This window comes from Hirundo rustica, chromosome 5, assembly GCF_015227805.2.
Source record: "Hirundo rustica isolate bHirRus1 chromosome 5, bHirRus1.pri.v3, whole genome shotgun sequence".
NCBI classification, from domain to species: domain Eukaryota; kingdom Metazoa; phylum Chordata; class Aves; order Passeriformes; family Hirundinidae; genus Hirundo; species Hirundo rustica.
The window spans coordinates 16,575,201-16,594,105 of NC_053454.1; the positions used below are offsets into that span (position 1 = coordinate 16,575,201).

At 38.3% G+C, this 18,905-nt stretch overlaps 1 protein-coding gene across 7 annotated transcripts in view; it reads right to left on the reverse strand.

Annotated features, from left to right (window-relative positions):
- KCNIP4 (potassium voltage-gated channel interacting protein 4) overlaps positions 1–18,905 on the reverse strand; it is a 410,197-nt gene that overhangs the window by 172,271 nt on the left and 219,021 nt on the right. The window contains exon 1 of one of the 7 annotated variants that reach the window (XM_040065090.2): positions 10,610–10,818. The exons of 5 other annotated variants lie outside the window; for them this stretch is intronic. In XM_040065090.2, the coding sequence (XP_039921024.1) occupies positions 10,610–10,709 (100 nt within the window). In that variant the 5' untranslated portion in view covers positions 10,710–10,818. Of the gene's footprint in view, positions 1–10,609; positions 10,819–18,905 lie in introns of those variants that run through there. One more of the 7 variants, XM_040065085.2, reaches the window with a different exon arrangement.

The following is an 18,905-nucleotide window of genomic DNA, read 5'->3' on the forward strand; positions in this document are numbered from 1 at the left end:
TATCGATATTCTTAATGTCTTTGCCACATTAAAGAAACAGCCATAGGCTAATGGATAAATACTGAACATTAGTAAACTGTGTCCCTAAATCCATCTGCTTGTTTCACCTTGGGACATATCTATCTGAAGCTCAATCACAACTTCACATGTTTGAGGAATAAAAACCTTCCACTTGCTTATTTGTACCTTTCATTTGCTGCTAAACAACCTTCCATCCTCCTTGAAGTGATTGTCAGGACACAAATTCACTGCAGGATATAGAGCATAACCTTGGAATATGCTGCAGTACAACGCCAAAAGAAAGAATTTCTTCACTGAAAGGATTGTCAAGGATTGGAACAGGCTGCCCAGGGAAGTTGTGGAGGCATCATCCCTGGAAGTGTTCAAAAAACAACTGAATGAGGCATTTAGTACTATGGTTATTTGATATGGTGGTATTCAGTCAAAGATTGGACTCAACCATCTTGGAGGTCTTTTCCGACCTTAATGATTCTATGATTCTATAAAACTAGCAAACCCATTACCATCCTGATATCCCTCAATGTTTTAGGTTTTTTCAAAATTTGAAAGCTGTCCCAAGAAAGATGGCATCTAGCAGATGGAAAGTTCATGAAACAATCTTAGTAGTAATATTATACTAATAATAATAGAGAGAATTCCTTTTGCCCTTCACCAGGAGACTGTTAACTGTTTCCATCTGAGTCACACTACTAGGACACTGGTGAGGGGCACTTGGAGACATGGAAGACTCAAATGATTAGATACATCATAAAATGAAGGTATTTCCTAAATTTACATTACAACATATTTCCTAAACTTATATAACAACATATCTTCTATATTAAAAAAGAAGTTCATGTACCAAAACAATTTCATTCTTCGAGAAATGAACTATTAACTCTCAGTTAATAAAAATAAATAGTATAAATACTCTTTAGGGTCAAGGTGGATGCTGTTTGACACCTGAGAGTGTCTGCTGTAAATGTCACTTTCTCTTGAAGTGTCCTCCCTCTTGGTTCCTACCGGTAACATTAACTACTTTCTGGTTAGGGAATCTTCCCCAGAGAGAACTAGCACAGAGAAATACCAAAGCATACGCTTTTGTTTCTGTGGCATATTGCACACACTTTCCTTAACCTCAAAGCAAGGTGTCACAGGACTGAAAAAGAGATATACTGCTTCCATGAGCACAAGGACTCAGTAACAGTGATCTACCCTTAAAAGTATGGCATTACAAAACACAGCAGCAGACAAGATTGATTCACTACCTGTTGAATTGTGCCATTCACTAGGAAGGCCACTCACAGCCATGTCTGCTGCAGAAAAATATGAGTCCAAAGTAGGTCAGATGGTTGACTTGGAGAGAGGTAATCACTCCCTTCAGTAATTATTTGAGAAAAGGCCTGGAACTGACAAACTATCTGATGGATGAGGGGGGATGCTTTTCACCTTTTATCTTCCCAGCAAGGCCACTGCTTAAGGACTTGAATTACTTGCCAATTACAGCTCACTTTCAAGAAATAGGCTGAGGTCAAGACTAATCAGCTTCAACTGGGTCCAAATAACCATGTACTTGGTTACTGAGACCATCATATTTTAAATAATAGAATAAGGAGTTTCATTATTGTTCTTCAATCATAACAGAAAATCCCTCCACCCACAAGAAAAAAAAAGAGAAGCTTTAATCCAAATAGCAATACTGACAGTGTTGAACATGGTACTTGGAACTCCAACACTTTCTTATTCTATGCTTCCACATAACAAAAGTGTTAGTGAATATAGAAAATATACCAATACTGAATTTGGTACGTTACCACTTCAATAAATATTCATTTCAGAGATTTAGAAATATAAACATCTGTGAATGAAAAGTTACATTTTATAATTTTTACTGACTGCAAAAATCTCACTTTACAAATTAAGAGTTGTGATTCTGCAGGTTTATAACCAGAAGGAAAATCCTCAGATTACTGGATCTTTAAGAAGGGGGAAAAAAAAAAAAAAAAATTCATCTTTGTATTCACCTATGTTCCTAAAGGTAAGCAACTCCGGATAAATTTTTTATAAATGCTAGTTTGATAACCCCAAACCAAATGGAAAAGTTATGAAGCAGCACTCCTAATTCAACATGTTATTTGGTTTTTTATGGTAGGCAACTTTAAGATTACTAAAACCACAGGAGATGGTGCACTTATGTTAATCCATATTAGACCTCACAACAGAAGGTCATATCTTTATTACGGTTATTTCAAATTTAAAAAAACAAACAAACAAACAAACAAAAAAAACAACAAACAAACAAACAAACAACCTACCAAAGGTTTTCTAATGTGCTCTTCTAACAAAAAAACCTCAAAAACAAAACCCCACAAAACCCCCCCACCAAAATAAAAACAAAAAAAGAGCAAATAATTTCACCCATACCTTTATTTCAGTGTAGAATCACTGATGTGAATATCTCTATTTCGTAAAAAAGTGTAAGATGAGCTAATCATTGCTCAGCTGTATTAATGGTAAGAGATCACGTATAGGCAAAGCAGGGATATTATGTCTTACCTCTGATCTGTCAGAGATTTTGAATATCAATTCCACAAGAAGATTAATAATAAAGGAAAAAGGTTCAGAAAAGAGCCACAAAACTTATTTTGAATCTAGAAAACAAATGGTACAAGTGCTAAAGTACCTTTACTTAGTTTCTGAAAGAAAAAGTGAAGTTCCTAAACACAGGTTAAGTTAATCTACAAAGGATATTGTGATGAATTTTTAGTTTGGGATTTTATGAAGAAATTTGCCTTTTAAATAGGAATGTTTCACGTCCATCAATTTTTGGCTCAGTCCAAAAATTTTAGAATTCAGAAAGTGAGCTTCTTATAATAATCCTGTAAGATAATGCTAAGGAAGCAAATAGAAAAAATAATAGCATTAAAGTATAACTTTTAACAGATTATGACAGTTTTTGCAAAAACGACTCAAAAGGTGAGCCATGTCTAATCGAATGGGTCAGCAACCGAGTTGATTGAGAATACTTTCGTCTTAATGACTTTTTTATTGTTGCTGAACTATTACATCAATTTTGATTGTGAGCAAGTGAATTACATTTTGTCATATCTCAATCATCAACTTGCAAAACAACAATTTCAGCATCCTATTCTGCCTTCCATTATATCCCTTTACTCCTGAGAATAATTACTCCTGTTTTGGTAACCTGATTCATCTCAGACTATTTATCTAGCCATAAAATTGGCCAGAATGTGAACTCTGAGCTCTGTGATGAGTAAGAGGAAAACTAATGCAATTTAGATTGAGGTTGAATAAATATACCTAATGAACAGAGTAACTTTTGTCTGAATGTATTAAAAGATTAGAAAAATGTGCATAATTCCTTTTATCATCAGCTACAGGTCACAACTGAACTAAGGCAGACCTCTGATGGGCCTCCTGCCCCTGGGATCTTATTAGGTGTTCAGTGGCAAACTTGATATTTGAAGGAACAGGTACTTTCACTGTCTTGCAAACATAAATTGAAATCTCAGACTTCAAAGGAGATAAACTCAGATGGCATATTGGTATAATTTCAAAATTTAACATGTATATCCTCAGGCTAAATAAAATTTGATTCAGTATGGAAAAAAAAGAGTTTTTTCGAATGAAAAAACAGTCAAGGACTTTACTGAGATGATAGATTACTTTCCAAGAGGACAGACTACATCCTCTTATAGAGAAGAATATGGTCTTATTCTCCAAGGGGTTTAATATTCCCTGCACTTGAATATTATGGATTATCTGCAGAAATTTTGGCTTTCCAGAAATATCAGGTTCACTAAACAAGATAAATCTCTGTCTTCTTTTTAGGTGCAGCTGTTAAGAATGGGCTGTCACCATCACAGAAACTTATGCAGGCAGCATCTTGGTTCTGTTGCTACTGAAAGTTCCTCAGACACAGGCAAAAAAGTGGGTGTATATAGATTTACTTTTTTCCACCAGCAGAAACTCTCTTCTGGTTTTCTAGAGACACCACATCACATTGCAGAGATGCTGTTAGAAAAAAAATGCTGAGTATGAACTTCTAGTACCAAAACAATAGATCAAATTGTGGATGTAGAAAAGTCTGTTCTGATGTACCTACAGCAGCTGGTGAGTGTTACTGACATAATATCATAATGCTTATGTCCAATAAAGGTATCGTTCTCAATGTTCTCAACAACTCACTTCCCTGCTCACCCTTTTACTTTTCTGTTTCAGATGTTGGGCTTTTTTTTCGGTATTAGAATTTGGTTTCAGTAATGAGAGTTAAACTAATAATCAAATTTCTTTTGTGTAAAATTAGACAGTATTCCCTACAATAACTCTGACATAACTACAGATAAATAAATATCTGATTAATAAATATGTATTTACCTGATCTACTCTCTTTTTCTTTCATTATCTCACATCATCAACAATAAGAAAATAGCTCTTGTAGTCCACTTTGGATGATTGAAACGTCTGTTTACAGAAGAGTATTTTTTTGACTATTGATCCAATAAAGAAAATGTGCCTGGAGAACCACATACCTCTAGAGATATCACTGGGAAAAATGACTGCAGGAAGGAAAAACTGAGTTGTTGTGTCAGATAAAATCATCTACCTCATTAGATCTAGGCAGCGTTCAGTCTGGCTGAACTGAACTTTCTACCAGGTTCTGAACAATTAATCACCAGAAAAATAGGTCGGATAACTAAAGGAAGAACTCTCCTACTTAAAAAAAAAAAAAAAAAACACCCACAACCCACAATGCCTAAAACACAAGAACTTCTCTAAACTTTAAGAAGATATAAAATTATTTGTATGCCAAAAAGACCGACATTCTAAAGCTGAGGAATATTTTGAGTGAAGGTGATTAAAGGTAAAATCAGCCAGAGACATATAATAAAAAATTAGGAATTCTGTAGGAAGTTGCACTAGATAGCCAAAATGTTGCAAACCTGCAATAAAGAGAAGCTTTAGTTAAAAACTCATTTTACTTCTGTGGTACAGTATCTACATTTTTTATAAATGTGAGAGTACGAGTGAACATATGGAAAAAAAGGAAATAACCAAATCAATTGACGCATTTAAAACTTGCATAGGAAACTAATACTTTTTTTTTAATGTTAATTATAAAATACTAAGTTTAAAAAAAAAAAAAAAACACTGTATTGATAACTCAGAGTATAGGACTCTATCCATCTCTTCAGCATCCTTTCAATTACTGTGTTTATCTACTTCGGTTTCTGTAGATGCAAAGCACTACACACACATATTATTATTGAGTGTGACAGTAAGTGTTGAGAAAAGACATTCTGCAGCAGACACAGGCCTGGGAACACCAGGTTTTTCAGCAACAATGGGCCAGCCTTCAGAAGATGACTCAGAGTTGACAGACTGCTTAAAGAAGACAATCTAACAGCTGAAGGCAGCTATTACAGATTCTCATGGCTAGCAAGCTGCTTTTCTTAATTGACTATTTCTGGTTTTTCTAAGACTGTATCCATAAGTTGGAGCTTCTAGTATGAAAAATGGGAAGAGCTTTTCTCGTACTCATTCTGCCCAGTAGTGGCTTGCTGACCAGTCATGCAGGATACACAACTTGGTCAGATGTTCACATGCACATAATTCTAAGTAAACTACAGTACATGCTGCTGTCTACAAATGACTTGCTAGTGCTGTATGAGCTACATATTTAATCAAGAAAAAATTCACCAAAGTTCTGTGTTAAAGATTTCTATCTACTGCTCACTCATCCACATATGAGGACTTGTTTCAACAGCAGTTTTGATTCAATTTATATTGTAATTTATGAAGACTTAATTGAGCAAATTACTTCTAAGAATGCTGGAATTATTAATATTAGAATTTCTATCATATTTTTGCCTTTTGCCCACTGTCAGCTCCGCCTAATCGTTACACGTATTGGTCCACATTTGCTTCCATATTTCACAATACTGTGCATAACTCTCTTTGACATCCAGACCAATTTAAGAAAAGAAAAATGGCATAAAAGCCCCTATGTTTATTACACGCTATTTGTTGGATGAAATGCTAGTCATTATGAGTCTTCTGAAATGAATATTGAGGAAAAGCCTGACAGCACTGCAACAGGCTGCTCAGAGAGTTCATGGAGTCTCCTTCACTGGAAGCAGCCAAAGCCTGCCTGGATGCGACCCTATGGAACTTGCTCCGTGTGAACCTACTTTAGCAGGGGGTTGGACTGGATGATCTGCAGAGGCCCCTTCCAACTCAGCCGTTCTGTGATTCTGAGGAATTCCTTTTTCATCCAGGAAGAACACTGAGAGGAGGGACATTACTGTGGAAATGCTGACATTCCAGCAGATCATTGCCTGGATGGCAAAACAACTCCAGAGGCTGACAGTTCCAGAGCAACCACAAGTAACTTCCACTTCCTTTCCAGTCATATCCAGTCCTTGTCAAAAACTGATGTAAATATCACAACTACCTATGTGTCTGTGGTTCATTCATTATCTTCCAGCTGATGAATGTGAAGCATTTAATAGCCAAGATTACTAAAATGAGATTGGAAGCTGCTTTGACATTTTGTGGAATCAAATGTTTCAGTAATTTAGCTTCACTATTGCAATTTTAGCTGTGAAGTTCTACTGCCGCAACTCTCAGGACTCCTAAACAAAGATTTTAGATAGATATCAATAACAGAGACATGGAACCCACATTTTACAGTAATATATAAGGCTACCTTCATGCTACTTTTTCTATTAGATGTTCTAATTGCTGTAAGAATATTTCCTAAAAACCAAGATATTCCCATTTAAATATTTTTGATCAGTCATATCATTCAGATTTCTTCTCTGAACGCTATTCCTAATGGTGTAGGTTTCAATACATACCTTGATGAAGAGGGCTCTATTTTTCTGTTTATTTAACTGGTAAGTGATTTAGCTTTTGAAAAGCAATCCAGGTTTCCCAAGAAACTTTAGGACAAAGCAATTTTAATTTAGGAATGGGATAATCTCATGATGCTTCAACCTCTCTGTCTCCAAAACTTTAACAAGAAAAACTGACATGCAAGGAAGATATTCACAAAGAAAATCTCTTTTTATTCAAGTTCATATGATCCTAATATATGAAAATCACAAAGAACTTTTCAGAAAAGTACTGAAAAATAAAATGAAATCCTATAAATCAATATCCTGAGTATGGCATAATCTCAAGATGGTAACCCCTTGTACATATAGCTACTCAGTTCTTGTAGCTCATTCTATTTATGAATTACTTTAGGAAAAACTTGCCTTACAAGAATAAATAATTTTAAATTGATACAGAGGAACAAACTTTGCTGATTAGGTATCAATGCACTACTCTTTACACCTAACAAATTACCGTTTTAAAAAACAGTAAAGTTTAGCAAGGAGGACATAACCTAATTTATGAAAAGTTAAAAATTTAACCTAGGGACAAAGCCTGTGCAATCCACAACCCATGGGAGTGAATAAATCTATTCTGCTACTGATCATTTTAGAAGCTGCCATATAATATTAAAAGCATCTATTTGAAAATACTTTTATAACAACAGTAATAGCACTCAGCAGTTAAAGGCAACAGGGCAAAACCACAGAAAACATACTGCAATCTAAGTGAGTGCAATACATCATAAAATAATATTTAACTGAGAGATAAAGTGTCTGAAACCCACAATCTACTAAAGTGTATAAATCTATTCTGCTACTTATCACTTTCAAAGCTGTCATACAATATTAAAAACATCTATTTGAAAATACTTTCCTACAACAACAGGATCACTCAGCAGTTGAAGGCAATTGGACAAAACCACAGAAAGCATACTGTTATCTGAGTGAGTGCAGGATAAGTATAAGCAAGTATATAAATGTTTACTCGGAAATACTTCATTATTTTCAAAAAGAATAATTGCATACTATTATTATCATGCACATAATTTGCATTGAAGAGTCTGAAGGAAGTAGAGTATTTCTTACACTTATGGTAGCTATTGTGACACTCAGCAGAGTGCTCTTGATTTACATCATTGCACCTGATTCTTCAAATTAATGTGGTACTTCACAGAGTTCAGAATCATGACAATCCAGTGTAAGACAAGTTATATTCAGGCTTTTTTTACCACAATAGGGACACAATAGGGTTATGAAAGCCTGGCCTCTACCAAAGCTTCAGAAGGAGTTTTAGCATCGTGCATTGCGTGCACTGTGTTAGAGATTAGGACTGACTCTGATCTCCAGGTAGATATAGGATGTGTTTTATATACTGTAAGCTATTAAATTGTGGGAAAGAAATAGAAAGGTTTTGTCGGGACATATTAACCTCTGTGAAAAAGAAAGGGATATAACCTACCCAAACTCAGAAAACTATGAATGTCCTTATAAAACCCAACATTTTCAGAAAGCTAAGGCCAACTTCATCACTGATTTCCAGAAAAGCACATGAATAGTCTGACTATACTTGTAAAATTTCTTTTTTTTTAAACATTCTACTTAAAAACTTCTCTAAAATTTTCACAATGTAACAATGCATGCACTTTTCATTCAAGAGTGGAAATTAATAACCTTAATACTTATTAGCATTGACAATTTTTTCAATTCTCTAGTAAAAGTGCAAAAAGCTGCTGCTTTTTTTTTTTTTTCTTTTTTCTTTTTTTCTTTTTTTTTCCCCTATTGTAATCAGTTGATATCTTTAAATCACAAGTTTAAGGAAAAAATGGGGAAGAAATCTACACTGCTCCTAAACTAAGAGGAAAAAAAATTCTTCAGTCTGTAAAATTTAGCTAAGGCCCATGAACACACATCATTATTTATACTGTTACTCGACTCTCATGTAACATGCCTTTTATGTCATTCACAGAAGTAGAACATCTCAGAGGAATGGGGTATATATGTCTTCCTGGGGTTTGCTCTAGCTGGCATGCTGGAAACCTGTCCTGCACTAGGTAAGAAGAAACTTTAAGACTGTGCACCCACAGACTTCCAGATTTTGGCCAGTGAGGCAGGCAAAACAGGTAGCTGCACAAAAACCTTGTTACTTACAGAAATAATACAACCACTTACACTATATTTTGAATTGTCTTTCCATTATCGGCTTCTTCAACCACAGCAACAAGTACAGACAACAACCAAATGATGTGTTTTATCAGGGAACCCAAACAGATTTGGCAATCAGACTCAACAGAGTACACCCAAATATGCCAAACAACCTAAAATGTAAATATAGACTTTTTTTCCCCTAATCTTTGCAGCCTCTAATGCTGGAATTTACTTTTATGATAATATTTATCATGTCAATTGATATTTCTATTTAAAACTAAACTCAGCACAAAAAGAAAATCAGAAGTTAAAACATTTAAGGGAATCTCTTGGAGCCCTATCTACAATCTCTCTGTTGTCATTTAAACTTCATAAATGTACTCTAACACAAACATGATTTTTTTATAAAAATGCACTTGATCTCTAGAGGACTTTAAGATTCTGTAGAAAGATCCTAGCAAGTCCACACAAGACAGCATCACAGACACTACCAGCTGAGTAACTTCCTTATTTAAAATCACTTGAAAGGAAGACTGCATTTCTTGAAAGGGTTACATAAACAGGACTACTTTGGATGTTTTCATAGGAGAAAAATTTTGGTTAACCATAATTTTTGTTATGGTTAGCACATGAAACCATAATTAGTCAATGAAGATTTCCTTTCCACAGATGTATGTAAACTGTATTCAAATGCCAGCTTACGGGAAGATTTGAGAATACAGTATTCCTTCAATATCTGAGAAACAGACCACTTCAGACTGTAATCTAATAAAACACTAGGATGCAGTGATTGTCATTACATTACTGACCATGCTGCAAGCAGTGTTTTTTTAGTCTAACTCTTCATATGGTAAGAATAACAGCTCTCTTAGAAATAAGGTAAAAATAATCAATATTCCACTATTCCACATGTAAAAAGAACATTTAAAATAATCTTCTTGGGTTTAATTTTTACTGCTTTATAAAGAAACAATAATGCTAATAAAGGACGTCCATCTGTCTAAGAAAAACAAAGCATCGAGCAGTAAAATTTGCACTTGATTGCCCATAGTGAATGTTCAAGTTGGTTAGTTTGAATCTGAGTATTGCAGTTCTTCCTCAAGCGCAGTTTAAAATGTCAACAGTAAATTAAATATTCAACAGGTTTTTTAATAGTACAAAAGATATAACTTGACCTTATAACAATTCTCGTAGAGATGATGTTAACGCGAATACATTACAAAACAATTTTGATTACAAGACAGTTTGAAGGCAATTGCCTGTAATCATACTAAAATCTGCTTTTACCCTCCACTATTTTAAAGGCATAGATTTATAACAGGAATAAGAGATTCAGACTTTAACACCTAAGTTTATACTGGCAGCTCTCTGGATACCAGTTTATTTTTCCTGCAAAATTAAACGACCACAACCAACATCCACAACAGACAGCCACTGATGCGCCCGTCGCCCTCGAGGTGACTCGGGTAGTGCCTGACATCCACTTTACAGGTGCTCCTGCCTCGCTGCAAGAGAATAACCAGAACAGAAAAACGACGAGCCACTGAAAAGCACTCCCTTACCTTCTAAACCTGCTTCAATCAGCCCAAACTGTTCCAACACTTTTACAAAAAGCACAATCACGATCAACACCGCTATCATTTCAAGCCCTTCCAAGTTCATGGTGAGTTAGGTCATGGTCTGACCACCGCCACTGAGGAAAGTGTTCTTCTGCCTGGCTTTCTTTGCAAAGCCATTAAACTAGGCGCGGAAGGCTCCTGCGAGGGAAGGGGGCGAGTGGGAGGGGAGCGGCAGAGAGCACATCCCGGCTACCCCAGCAGAGGCCAGGAGAGGCGGGCGATCAGCTCCGGCCTGCCGGCACTGCCCGGCTCGGCACTGCCCGGCTCGGCACAGCCATGCGGGCAGCGGGGGCCGGCCGGCGGGACACACCCGGGATCACCCGGGAAAGGGCCGCGGGAGAGGCCGGCGCTGCCGGCGGCTCGTCCCGGCGGGGGGAGACGCTCCGGGCTGGCGGCGGAGCCAGCGGCGGGCGCGGAGGCGTTGCCGGGGCAACGCGGGGAGCGGGGCGCGCCGGACAGGGGGACAGCCCCGCCGGACATGGGGACAGCCCTGCCGGACAGGGGGACAGCCCCGCCGGACAGGGGGACAGCCCCGCCGGGCTGGGGGACAGCCTCTCCGGACACGGGGACGGCCCCGCCGGACAGGGGGACAGCCCCGCCGGACATGGGGACAGCCCCGCCGGACAGGGGGACAGCCCCGCCGGACAGGGGTACAGCCCCGCCGGACATGGGGACAGCCCCGCCGGGCAGGGGGACAGCCCCGCCGGACAGGGGTACAGCCCTGCCGGGCAGGGGGACAGCCCCGCCGGGCAGGGGGACAGCCCCGCCGGGCAGGGGGACAGCCCCGCCGGACACGGGGACAGCCCCGCCGGACAGGGGTACAGCCCCGCCGGACATGGGGACAGCCCCGCCGGGCAGGGGTACAGCCCCGCCGGACATGGGGACAGCCCCGCCGGGCAGGGGGACAGCCCCGCCGGACATGGGGACAGCCCTGCCGGACACGGGGACAGCCCTGCCCGACGGGGGGACAGCCCTGCCGGGCAGGGGGACAGCCCCGCCGGACATGGGGACAGCCCCGCCGAGCTGCCCCGGCGCTGCTCACGGCTCAGGGTGACACCGCTGCCCATGGGTGCGGTGCGCGGACACGCAGCCGGGTACGAGTCCCCGCACCGCACCCAGCTGTGGCTGGCTCCAGGTTCTCTGATAGTCCCTACGGGTAAAACGGCTGCCTCGGTACGAGGACATTCCACCTGTTACATGTGGCAAGTATACAACATTGTGTATGCTACAGCAAGCTAGGGATCCTTTTTTTGTTGGTGGTTTGTTGGTAGGAGTTGTAATTACAGGAAAATAAAAAAAGCTGTCTCAGAGTCTTTAAGGCTTATTCTCTGGGCTGATTCGGAAAACAAAAATTGAAAAGACAGATGAAGAATCATAGTCTGAACCATAGAATGGTCTGGTTTGGAAGGGACCTTAAAGATCATGTAGTTCCAATCCCTTCACCACAGGCAAGGGAACACCTACCACAGACCAGATTATTCAAAGTCCAATCCAACCTGACTGTGAACACTTCTAGTGATGGGGCCAGATAAGGAGAAGCATTTTTATTTATTGTTTTTCGCTTCAGTAAAATTTTCTAAACAAAGTACTTTCCATGGAAAACAATAGCGATATACAGGAATACTGACTACAGGACTGGACTGGTATCTTATACCTCTAAGAGCCATTGGCCTATCTGCAACGGTCTGCAGTACTGGCATTGTCACATGCAGTGCATTCACAGTTAAGGATTTACTCTTTAAATCCCTTAAAATTTTAGCATCTAAAAAGAAATTTACAATAGAAAAACAGCACCTCTATTGCAGCAAAAAATGAGCAGGGGAACAATTGCAACAAATTTAATCCTGTCTGGTAGAGCACTGGCCCCCTCATGGCTGAAATCAATTACTGCCAAGGGCTCAGTTTTCTTTCTTTCCTGAGATAAGATTAAAAAAATTTCATTGTGTTATGTGAGAACTGGCAGCGACTTCTAAGTCCCCCAGGTATACTTGCATTATAATGGGTGTTGTCATTACTGAAAACAGTGGAATGAACTGAGAGTAATGGCACTAACAGATAGACTATAGGTACCTTTTTTGGTACAGTAGATAGATAAAGCCTTACAGCGTAATGTTCACATGTCACTATTCTGTGATTTTTACTCAGGATTGGGCTCCCTGAAGCTGCTTAAACTTTTTCTGTCAGAAAATCTATGTTTCAACACTTCATCCTAAATATTGGATTCATTTCAGTTCTGCAGGCAGCTTTTCCTTGGGAATCTTTGCTTTTATTTTGTGCAAATTTTCTCCTATGTTCTCTTTTTTCTCTCATTGTCTTTGTTCCAAACAAGGGTAAATGTCTTCTCTCTCTCTAAGCCATCTTAGCAATGGCTGTAAGGAAAGTAGGTCCATCTTTCCTTCAATGTGGGGAACTAAAATAGACTAATTTATCAGCATCAGGAACATAACGTTCAATCTTGTATGCCTTTACCCGAAAGATGGATACAAGTTGTGTTTGGGTATGTGCAACGTACCAAAGGACACACCTGAAAGGACACACTCCTTTCAATTAATAGCTTTTGGTAATATTGGTCTGCTGAAAATTTAAAAATGAAAACAATTTTTAAAGACTTTTTTAAGAGTACTTTAAGAGTGACAGTTCCACTTACTCAGGGCTGAAAGCAAGAAAGTGGAAAGCAGAGCTTGTGGTGACAGTGCTGCAAAGCTGGCAGCTGCCATTGCCCTGCAAAGTGGAACCACACAGCTGGAAGTCACTAGACAAACACACGTGTCAGGGATCTGCCTTCTCAAGTACCAGCAAACTGAAGAGTATTTCCCAGAGGTGAAGGTGTACTGAACCTATGGCTAATTATGACTCTTCTTCTAAGACACAGCAGAGAACTAGAGAAGAAATGAAGAATTCGTATGATGGCTACAGTTTTACAGGTGGATGCCATAGCACAGTAAGAATGATAATCTCCAGGGAAGGTAAGGTTTTTGCAAGAAAGCTGTGACTAAATTTGTGTTTCTCAAGTGCTGTGAACCAGCCATGATAATGCCTTTTTTTCCCTCCTTTTTGATATAACTGTAGGTTATCTAATATGCAGTTTAATACACCTTCCCTCATTAAGTCATTGTTTTTGAGGAAATTTTATAAAACCTTACAATATTTCTCCTGTAGGAACACAAAACAGCACAGAGCTTCCTCTGACCTTCACCTTCTTACCTGCTTAAAAATGGACCTGACTCAATGACAGGTAGGGTTGCAAACTGCTTGACAATATTTCTCCCTCCAAGTACCTTGCCAAAAACAGTGATGTGGCATGTAGTTTTATTTTTTTCTCTCCATAAAGACAAAAAAAAAAGCGATCTTCATTTACCTATACAATTCTATCAAAACATGACAGAAGAATGAAGCTAACAACTGAAAGTATTGACACCCTATTTTTTTTCTCTTGTTTAACTACAGAAGCTTTCATATATTGTAGAATTAAGCATTTAAAAAGTGTACAAGTAGGAATACAGGAAACAGGAATGGGAGGAAAGATATTAAATCATAAATTGCATGCTATATAGGTGTTTTATGCACAGGAGCATGAAAGCTAGTTTTTCTTATTGGTAACTGTAAATTAAAGATTTCAGTCTTGAAGTATTATAAATGCTGTCCCCTTTACATCAAAGCATTTTGCAGCATTACATTTTACTGTGTGAGTAAATATATTAAATTGAAGTCACTGGTTATATTTTCAGCTAGGAACATATCTAAATGGTCACTTCACGTCTTGAGATGGAGCTATAAACCACAACACAATGACTCCATTTACTTTACTGTGACTTAGATCCTTGATACCATTAATCTTAACTGCTGTTGCTTAATGCTATATATCATGAAATGTTAATGTTAAAAAAAGGCCCAATACATTTAGACTGAAAAGTGATGAGTAAGTCTACAGATGGAGTCCCAGAAATGGTTGTATTTCTTCCTTACACTTTACTTTCTTACACCCATGCTCATTTGGATGCTGGTAAGCCACTCCCAGATTTCCATCATGGCTTCCAAGGAGGACAATCACTAACCTCTGATATTCCTTACCACCTCTAAAAATAGTTAATGGGAGTCTGGTCTGCAGAAATCAAAATCCATTGGATTTTGTTTAAAACATAAGAGATTAGTGATCAGAGCTAAATTTGATGGCTTTGTATAAAGCAATGGGGGCTGCACACTTGCAATACCAGATTTGGGAAAGGCTACCATTAGTGGAGGAAAGTTAATGATAGAGTTAATTGGCAGAGCTGGATGCAGAAGTCAATGCACTGCAAGAGAAACATGAAATGGAATAACACCAGTGGGAATTTCATGCCGCATATAAAGTTTGAGAATAAAACCTCTAATAGAGGATAAAATTTCTTTATTTTGACCAGGAAAAACTTAACTACTACTTTCTTTTAAAGGTAAAATAACATGATGTAAAGCCAGAGCAATCTCATGATTGCTTTTTAAGTGATGTCCCTCCAAATCATTACAAAGATGAATAGGTATGTTTTCCTATTTTTAATAAGAACAGCTTTGCATAAATATTCCAACGGCCAATAGAATCATTAAAATATGTATTCCATGTAGATATTTAAAAGAAGTTCATAGTTTTTTAATCCTAAAAGGGGAAAACCCACTCTTTCTTTCCAAAGAAGAAAAGAGGCCAGAAAATCTTGATGCATCATAAATTCAAATACTTTATTTCTTAGCAGCTAGCTGTTATTACTCTGTATTCTCCCTTTTTCTCACTCTTAAATTTACTACTCGCAATATAAATTAAGGGAATGAAGTAAGACATACTTTTTAAAAATTAAATAAATAAAACCTAGTAAATCTTTCAGCTCATCAAATCACTGAGAAAACCAGAAAAAAAAAGATACAAACTTGTCTCTTTAATTTAACACCTTTTCTTATTAATTATTTAATGACTCTGAAAAAGTGACAAAATGCAATGATGTATTCAGCCACTCTAGATGTTAACTCTGATAAGGGCCAACACTTTGCAACTTTCCCTTAGGCATTAAGCCAGCATGACTTCCATAGTTTTCCCAGATTAAACACAGGTAAGAAAAGATCACAGCAATCTAACATCACAGTGCCTTATTTCTACCTTTTCACAACTTGTATCTAAGTTTTCATCCTGAAGTGTGTCCAATGGTTTTCAGCTGTCACAATGCAAGGAGCTGCCACAGTTGAGTCTTGATGATGCTTATGTCGTGTCAGAAGACTGCTTCCTTGTCCCACACAGGAAGCCATAGTTACTGACGTGCCCCTAGACCAGCAGTTCAGACCCATGGCAGCAGGCAGCAATAATTCCATGGGCTGGCATGGAGGTTGTATCTCATGCAAATTGTCCCCCATGGTGTGAGCAGGGCAGGGCATGACGTAGTCATGAAGCAGAAGTTCTGTCTCTTCACACTGGGTGCATAGTTAGATGGCAATACATAAATCCTGTGCTTCTACAGAACTAATTGAAATAGAAATGATGCACGACAATTGCTCATAAGCAGGTTTTCAAAGACTGGTAGAAAATGCCCTTACACGCCAATTGAGATGTAGTTCCAGTTGAAAAGTATACCTGAAGATCTGGATAATATCATAACATCACTCCGGTTTTAGGTTGATATAAATGTCAGAAGGAGCACCAAATCTGTCAATATAACATTCTTTATAATCTTCTGAATATTTTGTGGGTATTTTGGAGCCCTTAAAATGGAATTATATTTCAAGTTTATCCTTTTCCATCCAGTGAAAATATGGTTCCCTGAATCTGGTAGTGTATATTTCTAGAAACTGTAACACTAACTATGACTGTGAACAATGTCATTAGAAGACAAAAATTTTCTCTTCACATACCATCCTGATAACTCCAACTACAGGTCCTTAAACATCATTAAAAAGAAAAAAAAAATCAAAAATTTTCAATGCCTTAAAAATGTCAGATAACTGTATTTTAAAGCTCTCTGTGGAAACTGAAGATGAAAAATACTTGGCTGCTATAATTCCATAGTTGCAGCTCTACTGTTTCTTGTAATTTGTTTGCACTGCTTCTTTATTAGCAAGGAGTTTTCTCCTAAGAAACTTAATGATTTTTCAAGTGTTTTCACTTACTGATCATTTTCCAAACTAGAAAAATTCCTAGACTTTCAAATTCACATAGAATTACAGGAGAGTTACCAATCATGATTTGTAAAACTCTCATTCATCTTCCACAATGAAGAACTAATGTGGGAAGCTCAGTTTTGATTTTTGAGATAGTCACAGCTTGTCAAGCGATGGTGCTTTATGCTACTTGTTTTGATTTCTCTGAATAACACAGGGCCACAAGGAGCTCAGTGCCACACACTGCTGTGGGATGCCACAGGTCGTAGCAGCTTATTTCACTATGGTTCATCACACTTGTTGGTACACATGACCCACACCTCCAGTGCATTTAAGAGATTGTGTTATTCTGCTAAAGCATAAGCATGTGAATTGACACTCATGACACAAGGAGTTTCATTGAAAGATTCCTAGACATGTCAGTCCTGCAGTCTTTTAACCTGGGCATCACCTCTTACTCATTTCTCCTTCTACTAAAAAATCTAGTGTATATTTAATGCCTTCAGAGCAACAGCTCTAAGATTCAGTGTTTCTTCTCTGTCTAGCAACTAAATCTTTAACGCAGACTTCATGGGTTTGCTCCTCAGCTATTGTGACCTTCTCTTTTCCGTCTCTCTGCCTTGCTCCTCTTTATCCACTCAGGGTACTGCCACAAAATTAATCTTTCTTGCTTACCACTCCAACTATTTCAGTCTTCCCCTACATTTCTAAGGGATCCACTTCATCACATGCAAAATATCTGCTGTCAAGGCCAGTCCTTACATACTACTGCCATACCTAGTCACCGTTGACTTCTAGTGAATACTGAGCTGTTGATCCACCCAAGCAATCATTTTAGCCTTACTTATTCATAAATTAGACCTTATTCATAAAAAATGTTGCTGGCTTTAAAACAGCCCCTTAATATTCTGAAATATTATTTTAACTGCATGTGGATGCTGGTATTTTTGAAGCCACAGCTATGGACAGAGGGTGAGAAATTCATGAGACAGTGTGGTAAAATTTTCATCCAGATAGCAAAGGGAGAAGACACATCATAAATAATTAGAAATATCATCAATAATTAGAAATACATTCTGTGGTTTGCTACCTGTTTTGCTACAGATTATTGAAAAACTGTCAGGCTTTCTGCAGACCTTAGCTGTGAACATTGTATTAAGTTGAATTTATCACGAATATGATTAGGAAATTTATGTGTAGCCTCAAAATAATGAGACTGACAGAAGGGTTCCTCCAGTTCAGCTGATGCAGCATGTGGATGTTCTCCAGTCTTTTCCTCCTAATCCCTTGTTGGTTCATTAGCAGCTCACTGCAGACAACAAGAGACTTATGCCAATCAACAGTAAAAGTCCCTGGAAAGCCTAGTCCATATGCCCATAGAAAACAACTTGAGAGTTTGGAGAAAGACAGCATTTTTCATAGTTCTGCTTTAAAAACCCAGAGAACCACAAAACAAGACAGAAGCAACAAGCTAGGGAAATCCGAAGCCGATGTCTGTAGAACCCTCTAGCCCAACTTAAGCCCTAGAGTGCTGTTAGTCCAAAGAGCAAGCTCCGACTTTGCCCAGAAGTTTTTATTAAGACAAATGACAGAACAAAAGAGTGACATGTTATTTTTGTGTGTTTGTTTTTCAGACTGGTTATACAAAGCCAACCAACATATATTAAATAAATAGGGCAAGCTGACAGATACACTCAGTTTCCAATTCTGCCCTATTACCTACTTGGAGCACTATGAAGGAACCCAACAAGTTTCTTCCTAACAATCTGACAGTCTTTAAATTACTTCCCTGCAGATCTCTACCATGTACAAATCTGATACAGAGAAATCCATATGCCTAAGCAAAGCACATTTTAGGTTCAGTCTCAATTTTGATCGGAGTTTTGGCTTGGGAGAAGGGTGATGCTAAGCCATCTTATTACAGAGCCTCATGAAGGGTGCATTAGGGCGCCTGAAGAATCATGGGGGATTGCACCATTTTTCTTATGGTCAAAAAAACACCTTAAATAACTATACAGACCATATATTTTATAGTATTCTTTACCTCATTGATGGTCCATGACCATTAATGATTGTTTTAAGCCACCTGACGAGGATAGATGGATTTTATGTGAACATCTATACA